The sequence below is a fragment of the Ceratotherium simum genome, chromosome 25, assembly GCF_057802395.1.
Source record: "Ceratotherium simum simum isolate JZ-2026a chromosome 25, ASM5780239v1, whole genome shotgun sequence".
In the NCBI taxonomy this organism is placed as follows: Eukaryota; Metazoa; Chordata; class Mammalia; order Perissodactyla; family Rhinocerotidae; genus Ceratotherium; species Ceratotherium simum.
Genome location: NC_141924.1, coordinates 26,247,949 through 26,270,681, shown reverse-complemented (window position 1 = coordinate 26,270,681; position 22,733 = coordinate 26,247,949). Strand labels below are relative to the sequence as shown.

The 22,733-nt window shown below is 32.0% G+C and overlaps 1 protein-coding gene across 1 annotated transcript in view; it reads right to left on the bottom strand.

Annotated features, from left to right (window-relative positions):
* Nucleotides 1-22,733, bottom strand: part of CDK17 (cyclin dependent kinase 17) — a 101,115-nt gene that overhangs the window by 4,861 nt on the left and 73,521 nt on the right. Inside the window, exons 5-14 of the mRNA XM_004417980.3 lie at nt 21,340-21,465; nt 14,029-14,085; nt 12,931-13,045; nt 12,096-12,190; nt 11,790-11,852; nt 9,187-9,310; nt 4,886-5,006; nt 2,661-2,758; nt 2,019-2,124; nt 60-102 (exon numbers count right to left, since the gene is read on the bottom strand). Of these exons, the coding sequence (XP_004418037.1) occupies nt 60-102; nt 2,019-2,124; nt 2,661-2,758; nt 4,886-5,006; nt 9,187-9,310; nt 11,790-11,852; nt 12,096-12,190; nt 12,931-13,045; nt 14,029-14,085; nt 21,340-21,465 (948 nt within the window). The remainder of the gene's footprint in view (nt 1-59; nt 103-2,018; nt 2,125-2,660; nt 2,759-4,885; nt 5,007-9,186; nt 9,311-11,789; nt 11,853-12,095; nt 12,191-12,930; nt 13,046-14,028; nt 14,086-21,339; nt 21,466-22,733) is intronic.

Sequence of the window (22,733 nt, the reverse complement as noted above, 5' to 3'; positions counted from 1 at the left end):
GATGAAGGAACTGACACTTAGAGAAGTTAATAACCGACGTAACAATAAGATTAACTTACCTGAAGAAATTTTGTTATCAACTCGATTCCTTCAGAGTCTAACCTAGAAACAACAAAAAACAGGTGGCAAGTTACTCTCTTTTATTTTAGCTGATAGCAATTTTTCAAATAAAGCTATTTTCCAAGTGTTTTAATCTGCTAAATTCAGGTGCCAAAAAAGCCACTCGTGTTGCTTTCAAATAGACTCAAATCTGTTTTACCCTTAAAAGACTCATCTTGCCAATGTTTAAGAAGAAACCATAAATAATTGGGCTTCAATTCAAATTTTCAATATTCAAGAACAAATCAGATTATTAAAACTACAGAATATTTTAAAATCACCATTCTATCTCAAAACAAAGTAACCTTTATCATCAGGAAAGCTTAAGTAAATTCCATCAATTTTCACAGTGTTCCACTGAAAGCAAGAGTACAAAAGCATCATTTTCCTATTATGTGGGTGAAAATAAAGAGACAAGTGACCCCAAAATGTATCACTGTAGTTCAAGAAAGACAGAGAGATGAGTCATTTGACAAATTTTTACAGGGTGGTCTGCTGAGCATTGGGTACTAGAAGCTATAAAGTTCAACTTAAATATGTCTCAATAACTTCATAAAATTTAACTAAAAAGGGCTACAAAACCAATGATATAGTTGATGAAGACAGATAATTACAGAATGAAATTAATATAATAGGGAGTAGAAGGTTTAGGGATTATCTTAATGGGATAATATCCTGATCAGCAACCACAGGTTCTATCTTGCACTGCATTTCAGTGGCAAAAGCACAATTATGAATAAAGGAATATTTCCCCCCGAGTGCTCTTAGTGGGTTCTGTGGATGCTGTGGCCTAGACATTCTCTAGACTCTTCTAATCCTTTGTAGTCTGCCATTCTGACAAAGCTCCTTGGACACAGATAAGCTAGGTGCCAAGGTCATGGAGAATTTTCTTTTAAGAAAGCTTCAACCTTCTACACTGGACTTTACAACAGCAAGCAATTTATAAATAACAAAATTAGGATTTATGGTACTTGGGAGAGAAACACACAAAAAGTCCAGCACATAATATTATTCTTCCTAAGAAAGTCTACTTACAATGTTATTAGTTGCTTTGGTAACATATCAATTCACATAAATACTGTAAAAATATTTTTGGTATCAGAATTGTTTTGCTATTCTTCCCTAGCTTGAGAATAAATGGAACTGGAGCGAGTGTTATGTTGTGACCAATGCGAATGGCTTTTAATTAAAAGACATTGGCCTTATTTGCTATTGGTGTCCACTTTTTTTTTAAGGAAAGATGGAAAAATACAGTCAAAGGGTTTAGTTATTCTATGTTACTTACTGAAAATGTAATATATTCCATAAGTAAAAACGTTCTGACTCAAATTTTAATGGGAGTCTCGGATGAATCTGGGGTTAGGTCTGAGAAGAAACTTTAATTGAATGGCCAACATTTAGGATCAGAAAGAGGGGTCAGAAAGAGTTTATATTCTTCAAATACAAATTATGTCACTAACATTGGCCAAAATACTGACGGATCACCTTGTGTCAAAGTCAAGATTTTACTTATAACACTTTCTTAGGTTTTTGTAAGTAAATAGAGAATAATTCTGTGAAAGCAAAACAGAAATTTCATCATGGTCTTCCTGATATTGAATAAGGCATTAATCAATGTCCTCTTTCTGAGAAAGGGAACAATCTATATAAACTCTAGAATTCTAATACATTTGTTCTATATTCATTTTATATATAGCTCACTTCTGTGATTTACATACTTTGGTTATTTTGGGTAATGAAATAAAATTAATCTGAGATAAGAAGGAAGAAATTCAATTAAATTAGATCCAAAATATTTAAGAATTGTATACATGTATTATATATTTTTTCCTGAATCCTTACTGTGGCCAATGCTTCAAAATACTGCAAAGAATAAAGGTGGGTTTCCCCATTTTCACTTAAAGAAAACAAAAAAATACCTGGGTGCATGGTTAACTAGAGGCTGTGGTTTATATTTTGGAAAGTTGTAGTTCTTGAACTCATCATTTGAAGAAACACCTGGCCAAGTTTCCTGAGATGGAGTTCCTGAATTAAAAAAATATATATATTTATAAATATATAAAAATTTAAATATATGCAAATATATATAAATAGTGAGACTTAAGAAAGTGTCTTAAAGAACAATTTACATTTAGTAGATGATTTGAATATTTCAACTGAAACTGAAATGATAGACATAGTAAACATATATGGACTTTTTTTTGGACTATGCAATGATGCCACAAAAATGATGATGCCTAACTGACACATAAGCTAGATTCTATTTCCTATCTAGTTGACACTTAAGCCAGAAATATTTCCTAATAATATGCTAAAGGTCAATTTTCAATAATATTTCTCTTCTGTTTTTCCATAAAACCTTTATTGCAAAGGTAGAACTCAGTAAATGAAGTTACCTAGAAGTATCTATCTTTATCATAATTATGCTAATTATAATTCTTATAACAACAGCTATTTATATTAGCTGCAGTATCAAATTTACATATTTTTTTAAAGATACAGTCTTATCTAGCTAGTCAATTGTAGGTAACATATCACTGGGAAAAGATTTCTTCTGTTACCTAGCAGTCGGAAAATTAAATGCAGTTCATCTTCCACAGTTGATCCTGGAAATAGAGGTCTTCCAGAAGCCATTTCAAAGAAAATGCAACCAACACCCCTTTAAAACATATCATAAGAAAAAAAAAAATGATAAGCAATCCATTTACATATTATGAAGTACAAAAATATTTTCCTTAAGATTGCTTCTCTGGAGAACATTGTACTAGCCTGTTAGAAAACCCCCTGCAGAGATTTTTTCAGATCCAACTAATGTTACCATTTATCCTATTTGTCTCAACTTCCATATTGCTATATCCATTTTTCCCACTTAAAATGTCCAGCTCTCCTCTGCATGACCTTGAATAGCTAATAGTGATTTAATGCTTACTATGTGTGAGGTAGTAGGTAGCAGGGATAGAGAGAAGCAAATGGCTGAAGATGTTTTTATCAGATATAGAACACATAGGTACAGGGTGGGAGTGTGGCTATGTGAGAGAGAGTGTGCGTGTGCGCGTGTGTATAAGAGAAGGAAGAAAAATGGATGGAAGCTCAGTGAATGGATACTGTATTCTCGGATCTGTGTAAATACACGTAAGTTTAAGACACAGTCCTTCCATTAAAGGACTTACAATCTAGCAATTATATATAAAATTTAATTTTACATATTAAAATGTTACATAGAAAGTAAAATGATGGAGCCGCTATGGAAAACAGTATGGTGGGTCCTCAAAAAAACTTAAAATAAGATTACCACATGATCCAGCAATTTCACTCCTAAGTATATACCCAAAAGAATTGAAAGCAGGGTCTCAAAGTGATATCTGTGTATCCACACCCACAGCGGCATTATTCACAATAGTCAAAAGTGTCCGTCGATGAATGAATGAACAAAATGTAGCATACATATACAATGATTATTCAGCCTTAATAATGAAGGCAATTCTGACACACAAAAAAGTCAAATATCTATCTACAACATGAATTAACCTTGAAGACATTTATGCTCAGTGAAATAAGCCAGTCACAAAACGATAAATACTGTATGATTCCACTTACATGAGGTACTTAAGAAAAGTCAAATTCACAGAGACAGAAAGTAGAATGGTAGTTGCCAGGGACTGGAGGGAAGGGGAAACGAGGAGTTGTTTAATGGGTATAGTTTCAGTTTTCCAAGATGAGAAAAGTTCTGGAGATGGATGGTGGTGATGGTTGCACAACAAAGTAAATATACTTAATGTCAGAGACTTGTACACTTAAAATTGGTTAAAATGGTAAATTTTATGTTATGTATGTTTTACTACCATTTTAAAAATAAGTTTAAAAAAAGAAAAAAATGTTATACAAAAGGATATATAATTGTTCAACCCAAGACAACATCAGGAAGTACATGACATCACTAAATGAAGAGTATAGGTAATAAATGCAACCACAGTTCAGAGGAAGGAACAGCTACTGGAAGCTAGGTTGTATTCAGGAGATTTATGAAAAGCTGTGTTTTGAAGGTGGCTAGGCACAAGCCCCAGTTAGAGAAGCACAAAGCAGGCATTCCAGATGGGTGGACCGGTATGAACACAGGAGCAAAAGTGGGAAAGCCTAGGTTATTTCTGAGATATGGTGAGTAGCCCATTTGGCTAAACGGGAACATTTGTGTAGAAGAACAGTCTGAAATAAGCTGAAAAAGGTAGTTTAGAGACATTTTATGGGGATCATTAAGTATTAGTTTGAAGTACTGTTCCTTATTCTACAGGTAAGGAATGGAGAAGCAGCAAAGGTGTTTGAGCAAAAGTGTCATGATCAAAGTGGTATATGAGGAACATACCTACAATACTTTATTTTTAAATGCACTCAAAGCAAATGGATTTTGGTGAATATTAAATGATGATAAAAATAATAGTTTTGTTTAAAATTACTATGTACCAATTTTCTAAGTGTTTTATATATTTTAGCTCATTTGATCTTAACATTATCCACAGCCTTTTAAAGTAGTTACTGCTACTATTGTCACTTCCTTAAATGAGGAAACTGAGGCACAGGCCATTAATTTGAATAAAATGATTATATAGTTATAAGTGGTAGAATTGGTATTTAAACCTAGGTGATCTTACATGCCAGAACTCTTAATCATTGCTTATATTATGTCTCTAAAATAATATCTCCTTAAAAGTCAAATATCTATCAGTAGCTCTGTGTTAATGGCTACATTCTTTCAAAATTATAAATAACAATAACATCTGCATATATTTACCACATGTCGATCTGTGTTGAGTACTCTGAGGAACCAAGAAGCACATCAGGCGGCCGGTACCACAGTGTGACAACCTCATTTGAGTAGGTCTTTGTGGGAACTGACTTGGCTCTGGCTAGTCCTTCATAGGGAAAAGAAAACAATTAAGAAATAGCTAATGGATTTCCCAGCCCATATCCTCACCATGACTCCAGTCGCAAGGATGCCTGAGATGGCGGCTCTGTAGCTTCTTGAAGCTTAACAAAATTAGTTTTATGAATTTTTTTGAGTGCACATGGTCTTGGGTCAGCAAAACCTTATGTAATTAAATAACAATAATTCCATAATCAGAGACTATGCTTACTTTTACACATGTGAATATACCCAGGTACAGTGTCTGAGTTAATCTAAACTTAAGATATTTTTCTTTTGTCCATGAATCATGACGCCAAAATTATTTTCTAGCTGAACTTAAATTAATGCAAAATAGGCCAATGCCAGTGAGATAAACAATTTTACTTCTTACAGCTATACATTTGTACCCTTTTAACCTGATTCCAACTTTCATTTGCTGTACCAATTTTTATCAAAAAACATGAAGTTGCTTGACCATGATCCTAAAACTCATGGTCCATGAGTTTTACTGACAATTTCCTTGCAGAAGTCTTTAGAGAAAGTCTCTTTGGAATAAATTATATTGCTGTGCTATACTTTCTTTTTAAGTTTTAAGTTAAATGGATAATTTTAAAACAGACTTCAATGATTTTGGATATAATTAATTGCTGAAAATGACGTAAAACACATGCCATTCCTTTGCCGATTTAATATGGAATTCACTGATTATCCAGAAATAAAGGCGAGAGTTCACAACTTTATCTCTTGAGCCACTGGCATAAGAGTTGTTTTTACTACCTCTCAGCTTCCAAATTCTGATCACCTGAAGAAGAAGCAACTTTAAAAGATATTTGAAGAAATATAAATTTATTTTAACATATAATTTATTTCAAACAATAAAGAATAATTCATTTTTGAGGTTGTGATTTCTGTTATGTACAACTTTATATATCTGATTAAAATATTAAATAAGAAAAATGTCATAAAAGGATAATTCAATACTTTATTAAATGGACAAACTCACTCAAACGAAACCAGAAATTTAAATAATCAGGCAGCACTCATACTATTCTTGTTTAGTATAATAGCTAAAGGATGAAACTGGAACAATGCTGACACTATTTTATTTAATTACAAGTTTTACTCTACCATCCCAACGTGGTAAAATAAATTCAACAAATTATTTTTCTACGAATTTTGGTAATTAGCAAGATGGGGGCAGCTTTCTGACCTCTCTTCTTGATATTAATAGTGGGTTATATGGGGGCAAAGGACAGGGCTGCAAGTTTGCTTAACCTATAACCTATAGTATAGCATCAAAGCAACTGCCAGTAATAGTTTCCTTAACTTATAACCTATATGAACAGCACCAAAACAACTGCCAGTTATAGTTTCCTTAGTACCTTACTCTCCCGCTCCTGAGAGAATTCTGAACTAGGGTGCTTGTTCAACCAGGCTCCTAGTTCACAATTAGAATTTCAGCATTGGCATGAAATAAAATAAATGATAATCTCTTCCAAACCAAATTAATTAAATGTGATATGGTGTTACTTTACAAGCAATTTTCTATTATTAATGAAAATGTCTATCTATATTAATACTTCCCAGACCTGAATTACATCAATCACAGGAAAAGAGGAAGAATTTTCATGGAGATCAAGAACAATTTACAGTAAAACACTCAAAGTTACATTATTCCTAACTTGCAGTCCTAAATATATTTACTATGCAACCAATAAATAAAAATAACAACTAAAAGCAATAGAGACACAGTGGATTGTACTATCTCATGGAATAATTAGAATTTCATGTTGGCCTGTGGGAAGAAAAAATTTGCTTGGCTTGCTTTGCAGAGGTTAAAAGCAAAATTTAAAGCACTCATCGTACCCCCTCAAAAGTAAATTTTTGATGGCCCTTGCCATTTTTTGCATTTCTAATAGCCAAGCAGGGTTTCTCTATCACTGCCATTCAATTTGAGATTAAGGAATAAGGAGCAATAAATGCAGCTTGGCCAAAAAAAAGAGAAAGAGAAAATAACAATTATAAGAAAAATAACAACATAAACTATGCCCAAGAGACTGTATAATCTATGTAAGCATATGCAAATAACTTGTAATTTCTTGTTTAAACACATGTCACCTACCCAGTTCCTTTTAAGGGAGGAAATATAAATAGCAACCTACCTTTCAAACAAATGAGTAAAGGTACAGGAATTTCCAGAACAAACTGACCACTTAATAACTGTGAATTTTTATCTGTTACTAACAAAATAATACTTGAAACACTCATATTTATCAAATTTAATGAAATACTCCAAAAGTAAAACTACTATAATCACTAATGAAAAATGATAAATGCTAATTAGGGAAAGCTGTATGGGCTTTTTAAAACTAAGTTCTATTAGAGTACTCAAACTCTCAGAATGTGAAATATTTAAAAGAAAAAAAAATCAAAGCTACTATACAAAGTTCCTTCAATATAAAAAAGTTTACTTTCTAGAAGCAAAAAGAACATGTAATTTCATTTTACTTTCTAATCCCTTAAAATCAGATCAGCTACAGAGAGATGGATAAACAGCTACTAATTAAAATTACTAAGCATACAAATAAATACAAAATCATGGTGGCAAACATACTAAAGGAATCCTTTGTAGTAGTGGCATTTAAACTCTTTAGTCTCAGGACCCTTTTCATACTCTTAAAAATTATTGAGGACCCAAAGAGCTTTTATTTATATAGATTATATTTATTGATATTTGCCATATTAGAAAAATTGAGAAAAATTTAAAACTTACTTATTCATTAAAAATCACTCATTATATATTAACATGAACATTTTTATGAAAAATATTTTTTATTAATAAAATAATTAATAAAAATTAATATGGTCTTGTTTTATATTTTTTTAGTCTATTTTAACAGAAGACAGCTGGATTCTATCTGCTTTTGCATTCCATCTGTTGTGATATGTTGCTTTGATTGAAGTATATGAAGAGAATCAGATCTCACACAGATATGTAGTTGGAAAGAAGAGCATTTTAATAGCCTTTTCTGATAATTGTACATATTCTTCTTTGATACTATGTCAGAATTAGAACATATTTAGTTTCTTAAAGATTATGTGGTAACTGTAATTTTATCAATGAACTTCTTGTACTCTTGTTACATTAAAATTCATTGGTCTATCTTGCACTTTAAATGGATCTTTCACCCACGTACAACTCTGTAATATCATGTATTGGTCATCTGGAAAATACTGGTTCCCTGAGTTATACAGATATTCCAAATGTTTATACATTTCTTTAGCATGTCAAAAAATTCAATTGTTAATATCACCACTGATCTCATCAGAAAAATCTCTAAGTATGGAGAAGGTACCAAACTCAAAGTGGTAGATCCAAATTCCCAACATCTAATTTTTGCTTGAAAACTCAAATTCTACTATTGGCAAGAAATACTTTCTGTTGTTTTCCTTGAAATGATAGGTTCTCTTTATTCATTTTCAAGAAAATGTCTGCCAAATACCTAAGCCTGAGTGACCATAGTTTGTCGGTCATTTTTCCAAGTAAAAATGATGTTCCTTGAAAAAAAGGACTAGTTCAGTTTGCACTCAAATAATTACACAAGCACTTTTCCTTGAGGTAACCATAGTATTTCTGTGTGCAGCAAATGTGTTTTATGTATACTTCCCATTTCGTCACAGAAAATACTAAAAGACATATTCAAAGATGAAGATTTAATAAAATTTAATAAATTTTACTGCTTCATCAAACACCTTTTGTGTAATTGATACTTTTTTTCCTACAAATGTATAGTGGTGAAGAACACAATGACTAAGTACAGTGTGGTGTCACTGCCTTGATTTATACTAAGGCACCAGTATCTTTATTCTTTATTGCTTTTGGATCATCAGTCCAAATATTAACACAGTTGGCAGATAACATTTAGTATAATTTTGATAATATATTACACCACTGGAGACCTCCTGAAAGGGTCTCAGGACCCTTAGGGGTTTATGGACCACACCTGAGAACGGGTGTCTTTTAGCCTTCACTAACATAACTCACCCACCAGTTTGTCAAATCTCTTATTCCGTTGGCAACAGAGAAAATTTTCAAACCCACATAAAAGCAATCACACAGTGTCAACGGTTGTTCTTTTAAACATAACCACCTGTAACTATTTATAAATATCTCATACATTCCATACCAAAATCTGCTAGCTTTAATTCTCCTTTTTCATTAATGAGGAGGTTCTGTGGTTTCAAGTCTCGGTGCAATACCTTTCTTCTGTGGCAATATGCCAAACCACGTAGAATTTGGTATAAAAACAGCTACAGAAACAAATAAATAGAAATTAGTCTTACAGATGATAAGATATCCTTTGGTATAAACATAAGTTATGATAAACAGAAAAGCAACTGGCCTAGAATAGTAAAATAAAAAAAAAAGGAAACATATCCTTAAATACAAAGCCTTTTCCTTATATGGTTGTTTCATAAATTTTATAATTTATTATTCCACCTGAAGCACCTACCTATTTTTTTAGTCTGACAACATCTATCAAAATAAATACTGAAAACAGAGTGAAATAAAACTTTGTCTTAGGAGTAATAGTTCATTTGTTATAAAAAAAATCATTTAAAATAAACATATCCTATAAACTTAAAGGCCTCTTAAGCCTTACAGTTTGATTATGATATTCTGGCAAAACAATCAACCTCTACTGCCTCCCCTGCAAAAAACCTGATCTGGGACAGTGTCTTTAAAATAAAGCATTGGAATTGGTGGTTTTATGAAAATTCTGAGGTGTCAAAGAGAATGGTGCCGCATAGCTCTGGCAAATTACGTGCTATAAGAATAACCTAAACCAGCTTCTATCACCCACCTCCTGGGTACTTTACTTTTAGCACCTCCTACTCAGCCTTCAAAATCTGCTATGATTCAGAAAAGGGAATTAGCACTGTAGAGCTCTGACTCTTAGAAAAAAGCAATTCCTGTAAGGCTAATGGTAGACTTTTGTTGTGGATTTTGGTGGAAAAGTGGACGTCAACACAGGTCTTTGATTTTTTGGGGTTAACAAAAAAGAGCCTCAAGTACAGAAGATTTGAGAGTGTATCCTTGGTTTACTTTTAGGTGAAAAATAGAGCATTAGAACATTGAGAATAAGCAAAGGCAGCAGGTGAACAATAGGCCTGAAGAAATTCTAAGCAGCAGAGTTTCTACACTACATATTTATCTGTTTTGAAAACTCTAAAATTACTATTTCGATATATTCTTGTTACTTTTTATGTTTGGAAAATATAAGGGCTATTTAAACAAATAAAGAATAAAATACTTTATAACTTAAGGTAGCCATGTATACCTGACCTAAAAGATATAAACTTCTTGAATCTTTGTGTAATTATGATAATTAAAGACGTTTCTTTCTTTCCAAATTATTGCTAATATGAAAGCAGGAAAAATAAAATAAAATGCACAAACAGAAATATACACAAATGAGATTCACATCTTGCAAAACAAAATGTAAAATATTATGAAAACAATTCTCATAGAATGTATATGGAAACAGACTTAAAACCCTATTCTAAAATTCTTAGCAAGTGTGTTACCCATATGTTCTGAGCAGTCTTTTAATAAAAGAAATTGGCTCTCCTTTACATCCACCAACCTTACTATTTTAAAATATATATAAATTTAAAGTTACTATCTACAGAATTGGAACTGTCTCAAACACACAGCTCGGAAGACCTATTTCCAGAATAGTTTCTCACAAACTTTTGACTAAGTTTGGACAAATAAATCTTCGCTAAATTTGGAGTATTCCACTCAGGTCAAAGAAACCTACTGTAAGAACACAACTGTATCAAATGTTTTTAACTTTTATTTTACTTTTGGATTGCATCTGGCACTGATTATTATATCAAACTTTTCTGGTATTACTTAAGTCTTTAGATATACAGACAAGAAAACATAACAATTATCTTACTTTTTCTCCTGATTGGTATTTCCAGCCTAGTATTCATAATACCTACACATGTTCCTGGCCTTACTCATTAGCTTGGTACCTTGAAAAGTTGTTGTTTTAAAATTAAAAACCATTTTAAATATGTTGGAGGAGTTTGCCATTTAAAGGAGGCCTTCTGCAGGATGCACTAATCATTTGTATTTATTTTAAACATTTGGGTTTTGATATAAGAGGCTTATTTTTTTTAAGCAGAATATACCAGTAAATGTATTTTATATCCACCTAAGAGAGCCAGTGTTATAATGTGAAAGAAAACATCTTAAGTACCTTTTAAGATTTTAAAAATGAAGCAGTTCTACAAAAAGGTCTGATCCTAAAAAATACTATAGTGTAGTAAACAGAAGTTCTGAATAAATATGTTCAGAGAACGGTAACCTATTTAAAATGCCAAATAGGAAATTGTGAAGCAGAATAGTTACAAGGCTGGTATATGTCATTATGTAACGTAGTTCATCTATGCTTACTGTTTGTCTCTGCTTTAAACAAACTTTAAAATGACACATTAGGGCCCAGCCTGGTGGCGTAGTGGTTAAGTTTGTGTGCTCCGCTTCAAAGGCCCCGGGTTTGCAGGTTTGGATCCCAGGCACAGACCTATGCACCACTTATCAAGCCATGCTGTGGCAGGTGTCCCACATATAAAATAGAGGAAGAGGGGCACGGATGTTAGCCCAGGGCCAATCTTCCTTGGCAAAAAGAGGAGGATTGGCAACAGATGTTAGCTCAGGGCTAATCTTCCTCACAAAAAAATTAAATAAAAAAAAAAAATATGACACACTAAAACATACCTTTACATTGTGCATACTCATGATGTTTCCACAGTCATCCATGTACTGTTTTAGGTCTTTATCCTGAAAAAAATACAGTACTTTACTATGTGATACATAGCTTTCAGAAGGCATGGTTGATTGATTTGAAAGTATTTAATTTTTAAAAATAAATTGTTTTTTGAGGAAAGATATTGAATGCACCATGCATAATTTCATTAAATAACAATAACTAAACAATAATGTCCCTGAGATTGTTAAAAAACATCCAATTTGCTATGTTTTAATAGAGCAAAATTAAATACTGAATTTTTATTAAATGCTTACCAGATACTCAAAGACCAGAGTCAAAGATTTATCTGTGTGAACAATGTCATGTAAAGTTACTATATTTGCATGTTTTAGATCCTTTAATAGTGAAACTGCAAAACAGAAAGAAAGTCAATTATTTAGTCTGTGGTAGCCAATCTTTATAAAAACCTAAAGTAAGTTTAACACATGAACTGATTGAGTTTAAGATTATCTTAGGTTTAAAGCATTAATTCACCAAGGGGATTTGAAGTAGAAATTTTAATAGAATTAATTTTTTTTCTTTTCTTTTATGGTTCTGGGTTTGATATTTTTAATACTTAAAACTGTCTCCAATATTATAATAATACTCTCCAGGTCATCTTCTGTTTTTTCTCAAATGTTAACTTATTGAGACTTCTAGGATTCATTTAGATATAAAGTGCGAAGTATTTTTTTTCTTGCCAAATTGTTAATCAGTTGCCTCAAACCACTTTCTGAATAATTTACCTTTTTTAAAAATGGTATCATTATATATTTATATTCTGTATATATCAATTTACAGTTAGCTTCTTCTCTATGGACCCATATATAACATTTACCAACGTCAAATATTTGTCTATGACAATCATTTAATGACTTCACAGTATTTCATTATAAGCTATACAATAATATAATTAACTATGCCTTTCTGTTGAATATTTTGGCTTTAGATATTAGCTTTTTTAAGGTCTAAATATACCTTTCAGTCATCTATTGTTTCTATATCTGAGCTCTTTTTACTTACGAAAAATGAACTCTTATGCAGCTTCGGTTTTAAAATGTTCTATATAAACTTCATAATACATTTTGCTCACAAAAGATCAAATTATACCTTCTCTTATAGCTGTGCAGGGTGCACCTTCTTCATGTTCCAACCGGATCTCTTTTAATGCCACCAAATTCTCTGTCAGTTTACTTCTTCCTTTATATACTGTTGCATATGTACCCTATAAAATAAATTTTTGAAAGACACATCAAAAGTATCATGAGAGTCTATCTATACCACCTATTCAATAAAGAGCTCTAACTAAATTTCTAATTTCTAAGCATATACTGAATTCCATCTTGCAAGGAAAACTCCACAATGATTAGTATTAGTTTTCCTATAGCTAAGAGGACTTTCAGTTCCATATGCACAGCTTCCATACTCTTATAACCTTACAGAGTGCTTCAAAATTATGAAAAAATAGGAAGAATATTTACTTTTTGTACTTTGTATCAGATGAACAATTCGATCAATAGCTTTAGAATCAGAGGTACTTTATCTGCAATGGTATGTGGAGACTGAGGAAATTAATTGAGCATATTAACTGAAAATGTAACATACTGTTAAATTATAAAAGTTTTATCAGTTTTCAGACTTCTCAGAATTTTTGTACATTAACTCTCCTTTAAAAAATGAATATATTCTACAGGAGATTTCTTCTCTCATTGCCAGCATAGCCCTAGATCATTTCAAAATTAGTCAGTACTAGTAGCAAGTTCAAGAAAATCAAGGTCTTATTAGACAATAATTTCCTTAACCTTCAATGAAATGTGTCTTTATCTTTAAAGACAGTATTTTGGTTTTTTACACGTTTAAACTCAGGCAGGTTCCCACATGACAGCAGAGACCGCAGACTGCCAGGAGGCTAACAAACAAATAGATGCCTATTTTGTTATCCAAAAGCACAATATTTTGTGCTTCAATAAAAGATTACAAGGCTATAAAAAACACCCATTTCCTCTCAAACTGATGGGGTAATTTCAAGAATTAAAGGTTTTTTTCCTTCTAACATTCTGTTGACTTTTCAGAATAAGATATAATCCTTTCAGATGATAGTGCTCACATTTTTTTTTCCAGGTTGGCAAAAACTTTGGACTAATAGGAGTTTAGATGATAAATAAGAAAAAAAATGTTTTTTACATTTTTAAAATAAGTATTACCTACCTCTCCAAGTTTTTCCAATTTGATGTAGGTTTCCATCTTCCCAAATCCAATTTCTGACTGAAAGCAAACAATTATAAATTTAGTATTCCTAAAATTTCAATTCATCTCTTTCTTAATTTCTGAAACCATCCTGCTCTAAAGATTGTCTTGGAATAGAAAAATCTGATTATAATTGTTGAACACCTGTCAAGTTTTAAAATATACCTGATGTTGGAACATTCAAATGTTCAAAAACATAAAGTTCACAATTAAAATTGATCGATGAACATTGAGCTATGAAAAAATTTTGTTTTAAGACCCTGAGATCTTAACATACCACAGTCATGTTAAGATATTAAAGAATTTTTACAAAAGATAATTACAGGATTTTCTTTTTAGCAAAACTGAAAAATAAATAATTTTCCTACATATTTTCCTTCACTAATCTTTGGATCCCTAGGAAGGCCTGCAAACAACAAATACTATTTGTTTCAGGTTTTCCAACCAAAATATAATGAAAAAATAACTGCAAGTGACACTCTACTATGGATCAGGAAATGGCAAACACAAAAGAATCAATACAAGTCTAAATCTGGGCCAAAAAAAGGGAGGGGGGCTTTAAAAGTGGGTTCTCAAAACCACTGCTTTTAAACTTTGGGCTTGTTTGCCTATTTTCTATAGAGTCAATAAATGAGGTAGATGGAATACAACCAAATACACAGTGGAAACCTAATATTCAAAAACTAAAAACAAACAAACCAAAAAAACCCTAACACAAAAGGTTTAGGAAAAAAGAAAAAATATAGGGAGATGGAATTTTAGGGATTGAGAGAGTAGAAAAAGAAAACAAGTTAAACAACAAAAGAGAACAAGAATTTTCTTAAAATTGCTTTTTAGTACCCCTTTGTAGACAGTGGAAAAAGCAGTAATAATCTAAAGAAAGATTTGCTTCTCAGAGTGATGCTAATGTCCTTAAATAAATAGCCAGTGGAAGGAAATAATGTTCTTTTATACATAACCTCAGCTCCGAAAGGTGTATAAATAATGCTAGATCATGAAATACTATGTTTTAGTCAAATTTTGGAGGTTCAAATATGCAATTTTCCAGAGGTGCTGAGTAAAATGAAAATGATACTTGACAATTTGACTTAACATCACTCACCACTTTGAACAAGATAAACTGTCCAAAGTTGAATGGCCAAAAGTAGCAGAGGCCCCTCAAAGGAATTGTTTTCATCCTTTTTTTTCAATGATATACGTGAATGACTGGAGAATTGCTTCTTTTTGTACTCTTATTTAAAAGTTTTTCCTACAGATGGTATTTTCCAAAAAATTTATTTAAAAAAATGAGGTTTTGGAACCATCATATACAATCTGCCCATGTATTGCCTTGTACATGACTCAGAGATATTAAATTGTTGCTTTCTATTATCAATAACTATGTGGATAATAAAGTAAAACTATAATACACAACACTGTCCAAATACAAATGAAGTTTTTAACTTTAGTAAGGAAAATGTGGCAAACAGCTTACACTCTCTGGTACATGAGAGCATGATTCTGAATAATCTTTTGGTTTGTTTTTTATAGCCCATATACATATGATCTTAACTTACTTCAAAAAAAAATTAATTGCCAAAGTCACATAAACTATGACAGAATGTGTTTATTTTCGTATACCTATCTCTGGAATTCAGGTGCTTACATTAAAAAATATGAAACTATTGTACTTTTGCCATGAATTTTAAGTCTTGTGTCATATCTTTTATGAAGGAAAACTATATTGATAATAAATGGAATCTAGTATGAATAAAACAATGAATGTCTCTGAAAATAAAAATGTCATCATCCATAACAATGAGAAGCACAAAGAAAAGTAGGATTGCAAGCTAGGAACTTTTTCTTATCAGGAGTTGGGAAATTTTCTTATTCATTCTTTTATCTTAAGTGAATAAATACTAGCATGCCCTTAAAACATCAAATACACTTTGGTCCAATGGTGGCTATGACAAAATGCTGAGATTTGCTTTAAAGAGTGTGTAAGTGGACTACAAATTCAAAACTGTAAAGATAAAAATGTTATAGAGATTATTGTATTATATATAAAGTATATAAGGAATAAACTGTAAGGGCTGCATCAAAAATTAACATTACAAAGAGTCACTCTTCAGAGAATGAACTTTAGTGAAATCATTAAAATATGCTGAAAGTCTGCTTTTCAAAAAGAAGGCAAATACTGTAGTACAATTATGAAATTAAATTTAAATTTGAATAATTGATCTATAAAATACATAGCATTACTGAATTCCACCCATGCAGGCAGTCAGAGAATTCAGACAAAAGGCACAGTTATACTAGTGAATTGTCTGTCAGAACCTAATTCAAAGAGTAAAGTGTACCCACCTCATCACCCATTTTAATAATTTCCAACCTTAAGGATTTAATAATTACATCAATATTACTTACTGAATATTTAAATGGAATTTTTAGAAAATTTTGCTTGCATTTTTATCTGCTGAACATGACAAGACTAACAATAGATATAATGACTAGCTTGTTGACATGCTCTCCTACAGAAATTATTCAGAGGACAGAGAACAAAGCTCATTTATTCAACATTTACCAAGCACAATGCTAGGTACTGGGGCTATAGTGAAGAAGACAGATATGATTCCTGCTTTCATGAGTTCACAATATACAATGAGTGCCATCTTAGATTATTCTAGAATATTTTAAAAGTTTCATAAAAACAGAAATAATAGCTAAAGGAATGGAACAGTAAGCTTTATATTTTAATACAACATAAAAATCTCCTTAATTCTGCTTTCCAAACTAATGAAAATAATTTATTCTGATACTTCACTGCTCCAAGAGAATACGTGGCTTGTTGGAAGCCCCAAGCAAATTCCTGTTCAGATGGCTCTTAACAGCATAATCACATGAAAATTTAAAAAAAAACACACACAAAATAAATTATAATTTATAATGGCCTTCCTATAATTCAATGTAACTTGTAAGTGGTATTGAGCATTATGGGGGATTTCTTGATTACTTTGGCTCTGGAAACATAATCACTATATCACAGTTGTAAAGATGTATTAACATGCTGGCAAGGTAGTTCTAATTGAGCTTCAAAGCAAATGAAGTATGTGCAAAAGTTCTATAGATGCCATTCTTTAAGTGAATGTGTATATAAGAAACACTGAAGACAAAGGGAGATTTTTGCAAACACCCATTTCCCTCTTTGTGAGAATTACCCAGTTGCTGTTACTGATAGAAACGTGTTCTATCTTAGATATGTGGGGGACAGAAAAGAGATTGAGAACCTCCATTCTACTCATTTTGTCTTACAAAAATTGCTGTTACTATCATCATGATACTATCTTAATCCTGTACATAATATGCCAAAGGTAAACTAGATTGTGGGTGGACTCTGAACCTCACTTCCACACCCCATATTTATTATTTCTGAGAGGCATCAGGATTTGATACCCTACTTTCTTACCCACTCTTGAAAATAAAAAAGACCTACATATGATCTACATTGGTAAAGCCATGAATGAGGAATCCAATATTTATTGTTTAGAAAGAAGCAGACTCTTAAAATGTGTATAACCTATAATTTCAATATAATGAGACAAATTTTCATATATAGACCTTCAGTCTACAAAAGTTGCACTCAACTTCTACTGGGCACGCCATTATTTTAAGCGCGACAATGCTCTTAATGAATCTTGACTATTTGCATATGGGCTTTCCCACTAGTCTAATGTTTCAGTAAGTATGGAAAGAGTTAGAATATTCCATTTCTTATCAACCATAAATGAATATTAAATAGCACTTCACCAATCCAATAACCAATATCTTTAACATGAGTTATGACGACTAAATGTAATGTGGTGCCCTGAATGGGATTCTGGGACAGAAAAAGGACATTAGTGAAAAACTAGGGAAATCTGAATAAAGTGTGGAGTTTAGTTAATGGTAATGTACCAATGTTAGTTTCCTTAGTTGTGATGAATGTACGAAAGTAATATAAAATGTTAACAACAGGCGTAACTGGGTATGTGGTATATGGGAACTCTCTATATTACCTTCGACTTTTTCTGTAAATCTAAAACTACTCTAAAATAAAAAGTTTATTTAAATAAAAAGTCAATAGGAAAGATTCAATTGAGAGGGAGACTGAATATACATGAGTGAATAGGGATAATAAATATTCTAAGCATCCTGAGGAGATGGGATAGGAAGAAGGACAATTCCTCAATATTAAAAGAAGGAAAGAGCAGAATGAGTACAGGTGTGGATAGATTTGTACATCTGTTATTTAGAAAATGAGAGGTTTTCTGGTTAATGGCTTCTCTCTTCTTTATCATGTAGGAGGAGAGATCATCTGCTTAGAGCGAGAGGGGAAGAGTTAACCAGAGAAAGACAGTAGGGTAGCCAAGCAATATTGAGGGTCCATTTGAGGTTGACAATCATGAATTTATAGAACCAATCAGTCCTACTGTATGTCTTTCTCTACCAGAAATAAATTTTGACTTGTTTCTTAATTCCTACTCAAAGGACTTATTTTTACTAGTCTACTTATTATACATTGCTATTATAAATACAAAAACAAAGTTTTATATTTTAGAAAGACAAGGTTAAAATTTTATATTTTATCTTGAAAAAATATTTTATTTTTTAGATAAAGAGTATATTATCCATGGACACATGAGCTCTAACACGTGAAGAATATTTTTCTTTTCCCATCTCCTTTCCATCCATTTTCTACCACTTCACCTTCATACATAAATCTAGGATACTGAAGAATAATTTTCTAATACACTTTGAAACAAACCATGCTTCAGTAAGGTAGAGGAATTATGAAAGAGATGCACTGATAGAAACCAAAACACAGCTGGCATGATTAATCTGAAATCTATAACTCATTTCATATCAAAAAACATGGGAGGTGGGTAGGAACACTCAAACACAATAAAAACTCCAGTCACTTAACATTCATTAGAGGGCACTTGTTTTCCTTAATTTCATGTAGACTGATGGGAATTAAATCATACCTTTAGTCCCAATCTGAACATACAATAACTCCAAAATTTATCCTAAGTACCAATCTTCGATAAAAATTGATAGCCAAAGAATACTTAGAACTAGGTGATGAAATGACAGTTATTTGAATAAAAATGTCTTAAGCAGTGATGCAAGACTATGATGATCATAAACCTATACCAAAATCAAGTTGGCATTACACTTTTACCTTATTGTATATTGATGAATGTCAAATAACTATGTGCTCATATTACATACAGCATAATTTTATTCTTTAAAATATGTAGCCCAAACAGAAGTTTTTAGTGACTAAAATCATTTTCTGATATAATATGTAAAAAGGAGATATAACAACTGCTAGCAACCCACGAATCCTCATCAACTGCTCCTTCTTCAGATTCCAAGTTCAACTGGGTACCAGGTCTTGCCTATTTATCTCTACGTAATCCCTAGGATCTGGGTTCTACTTTCCATTTCCACATGACTGCCACATCATCCCTAATTTTGAATAAATTCCTAATTGATCTCCCTGTCTGTAGTCTTTCTCTCCTTCTACTTCATCATTTACACTCTTCCTAAAGCTACTGTTATGAAACAAAAATGTGATCATGTCAGTTCTTGTTTAAATAAATACCTTTGAGGTCATTCCATTACATGGGAGGAAGTCCAGACTCCTTGGTCTGACATCTAAGGCTTTTACAGTCTGGATCCACCCCATCCTTTCAAGCCCAATTCTTTAATATTATTCCACATTTACCCTTCATATCAGTTATAATTTCCCCAACATACCTAGGTTCATTCCTCTGGGTTTTAGTACATAAAGTTTCTTCCTTAGAACACCTTTCTACCCACTGTCAACTTGACCAATTTCTATCTATCCTTCTAGAGCCAACTCAAGCACTATCTCCTCTGTAAGCCTATGACTCGCAAAGACATTTTACTCGCTGTCTCTTTTGTTGTCGCATGGCACCTTATATGTACCTCTACTTTAGGAGTGTAGTCCGACAAAAGAGATCTTCACATATATAATCACCTGAATTTATGTCAAAGGTGACCCTGAAACAGGGAAAGCAGTCCTTTCAATAAGCAGCAGCGCTGGGTCAATTATTACATTGTTGCCAACGGAGAACATGCTGCCATGGAGAGCAACTAAAACAATCATACACTGGTGATGGGAGTATAAATTGGCACAACCACTTTGGAAACTGTTTTGACAGTATCTAAGAAAGTTGAACATATGCATACAATCTGGTCCAACAATTCTGCCCCTACATATACACCCAACAGAAATGCTTACATATGTTAACCAAAACACATGGTGATATACGCACTATTTGGTAATAGCCGAAAACTAAAAACAATCCAAATGTAAATGTCCATCAACAGGAGACTAGATAAAGTACAGTATACTCATACAATGGAATACCATGCAACAATAAGAACAAATGAACTATAACCACATATAACAACCTAGATGAAACACAAGCATAACACTGAGCTAAAAGAAGCCAACCACAAAAAGAATACATATTATATGCTTCCATACATATTGGGATACATATTGTATAATACATACATATAAACTTGTATAAATACACATTTTTATATATTTGTATAAAATGTATTTTAATAACATATATTTATATAAAGTTCAAAAGTTTAATAATAATCAGAAAAAGAATATCAAAAGTATTTTTAAAATAAGAACTTGTATGTAAATGAGGATTAAAAAAAGTCTTTCCAGATATTAAAACATACTTATAAACATAATCAAAACAGTGGGAAATATATGGGTAAAACTAATCTTTGGCATTAGAAGTCAGGGATAATGGCTACAGCTGAGGAAGTAGGGGTAGAAAGTGAACAGAAAGGTAGCAAGAGGGGTTTCTGGGATTTCTGGAATTTTCTTTTATTGATCTGGGTACTGGTTACACAGGTATGTTAATGGTACAAAAATTCATTGAGCTATATACAGTCATGATTTATATACTTTTCTATATATCTAGTATATATTAATATATGTTTATATATCTAGTACATATTCTGTACATCTAGCATATATCAATAAAACTTACCAAAACATAAAATAAAATATAGCTTAAATTCTATTCCAGTATGCATCTTTAAACACTTAGGAATGAAAAACGATAAAATCCAGAAGGCTATGTAATAAAATTTAGCTATTCAAACATTAAATATAAAAATTACTATAAAATGTTAACACCCAGAAAATCAAACAAGCAGATCTGATGATGTAGGTAAAGGAGACTAAAAACTTACTAAGGAAGCTCTACGAGACCTTCGGCTCATTGGTTGATCAAACGGTGGACTGTTTATCTGCAACTTTTCAAGATATCCATCAGGTATTCTGATATCTGCAGGCAGTGACAACCGTTTATTTAAATCCTTTAAAAAAAAAAAAGAAAAAAGATATTTGTAGGTAACTACAAATAGAGAAGACAAAGGCGTTTGACTTTTTAATTCGTGGGCTCTAATGTATTATTTCTTAGTGATAAGTAAACTATCAAGTTTTATTACAGTTGCCATTTTACCTATGTTGATTATATGTAATATACCGAATGCAAACATATTTACTGTAAGCAAGAGTATACAATGTAGTTTTATTGAAATGGTACTCTGCAACCCAATTATTTGAATCCTTTAATTGGTAAACTCACATGGAATTTACTTTGACATTATCATACCACATAGTAGGAATAGGCAAAAACTACCACAAAATGTGATTGGTTTAACTAACCAAGTAGATATTCTATGATTTTGTATGCAACACACTGAGACAATTGAAATATTTTATCATTACTATGTCAATGAAAAGAAGTAAGTAAAAGGTATTTGCATTTCTATTTCATTTAATTACAGAATGTGAACTGGGAGAAACTTAAAAGGAAATCTTGCCTATATAATCATACCAAGAAATATAAATACTATAAAAATAAACCCCTACATATTATTTATAATAGTAACCAAACCATGAAACAAAATTGAGATGTATAGAAATTTTTACAATGTTATAAACCAATGTTACTGCAATAAACAAAGTTAAAAAAAAAATTGAGATGTATAGGAACTGTATAAATACTTATTGAGAGAGAGATGACTTAAGCATAGAAATACACCATGTTCCCAAATGTATGTGGAAATTAATAAAAGAAACCTCAACTAAATTGGAGTCAGGAAAACCTGTAGGGGGAGCTCTTACGCCCTAGCATACATCATCAATTAGTCCAAGTAGGAAGCAATGTACGTTTGCATCTCCAGCAGGAAGTGCAACTACTTTCCTACTGAAGGGAGATTTCTCTCCCCTCCTGGCAACAGCACAGCCAATGAGAAGCACCAGAGCTTAGCCAGTGAGAAGTTGTCACTATCCTAAACTGTTACTTTCCTCCAATGGGCTTTCATTTAGAACAGCCCCTCTCTACTCCCATTTTTTACTTTTATAAAAGTGAGCCCCTTCCTTCGCCTCTCCAGATTTGCCCATAACCATAGCCATGCACATCCCAAATTGCAGTTCTTCACTAATCCCAAATAAACCCATTCCTGCCAGAGAAATAACTGGCTGTCTGTTTATTTAAGGTCCACAGGTAAGACTAAATAATGAAAAGATAGTGGTTTTCTCGTATTAGTTTTTATATTTGACATAACCCAAACAAATC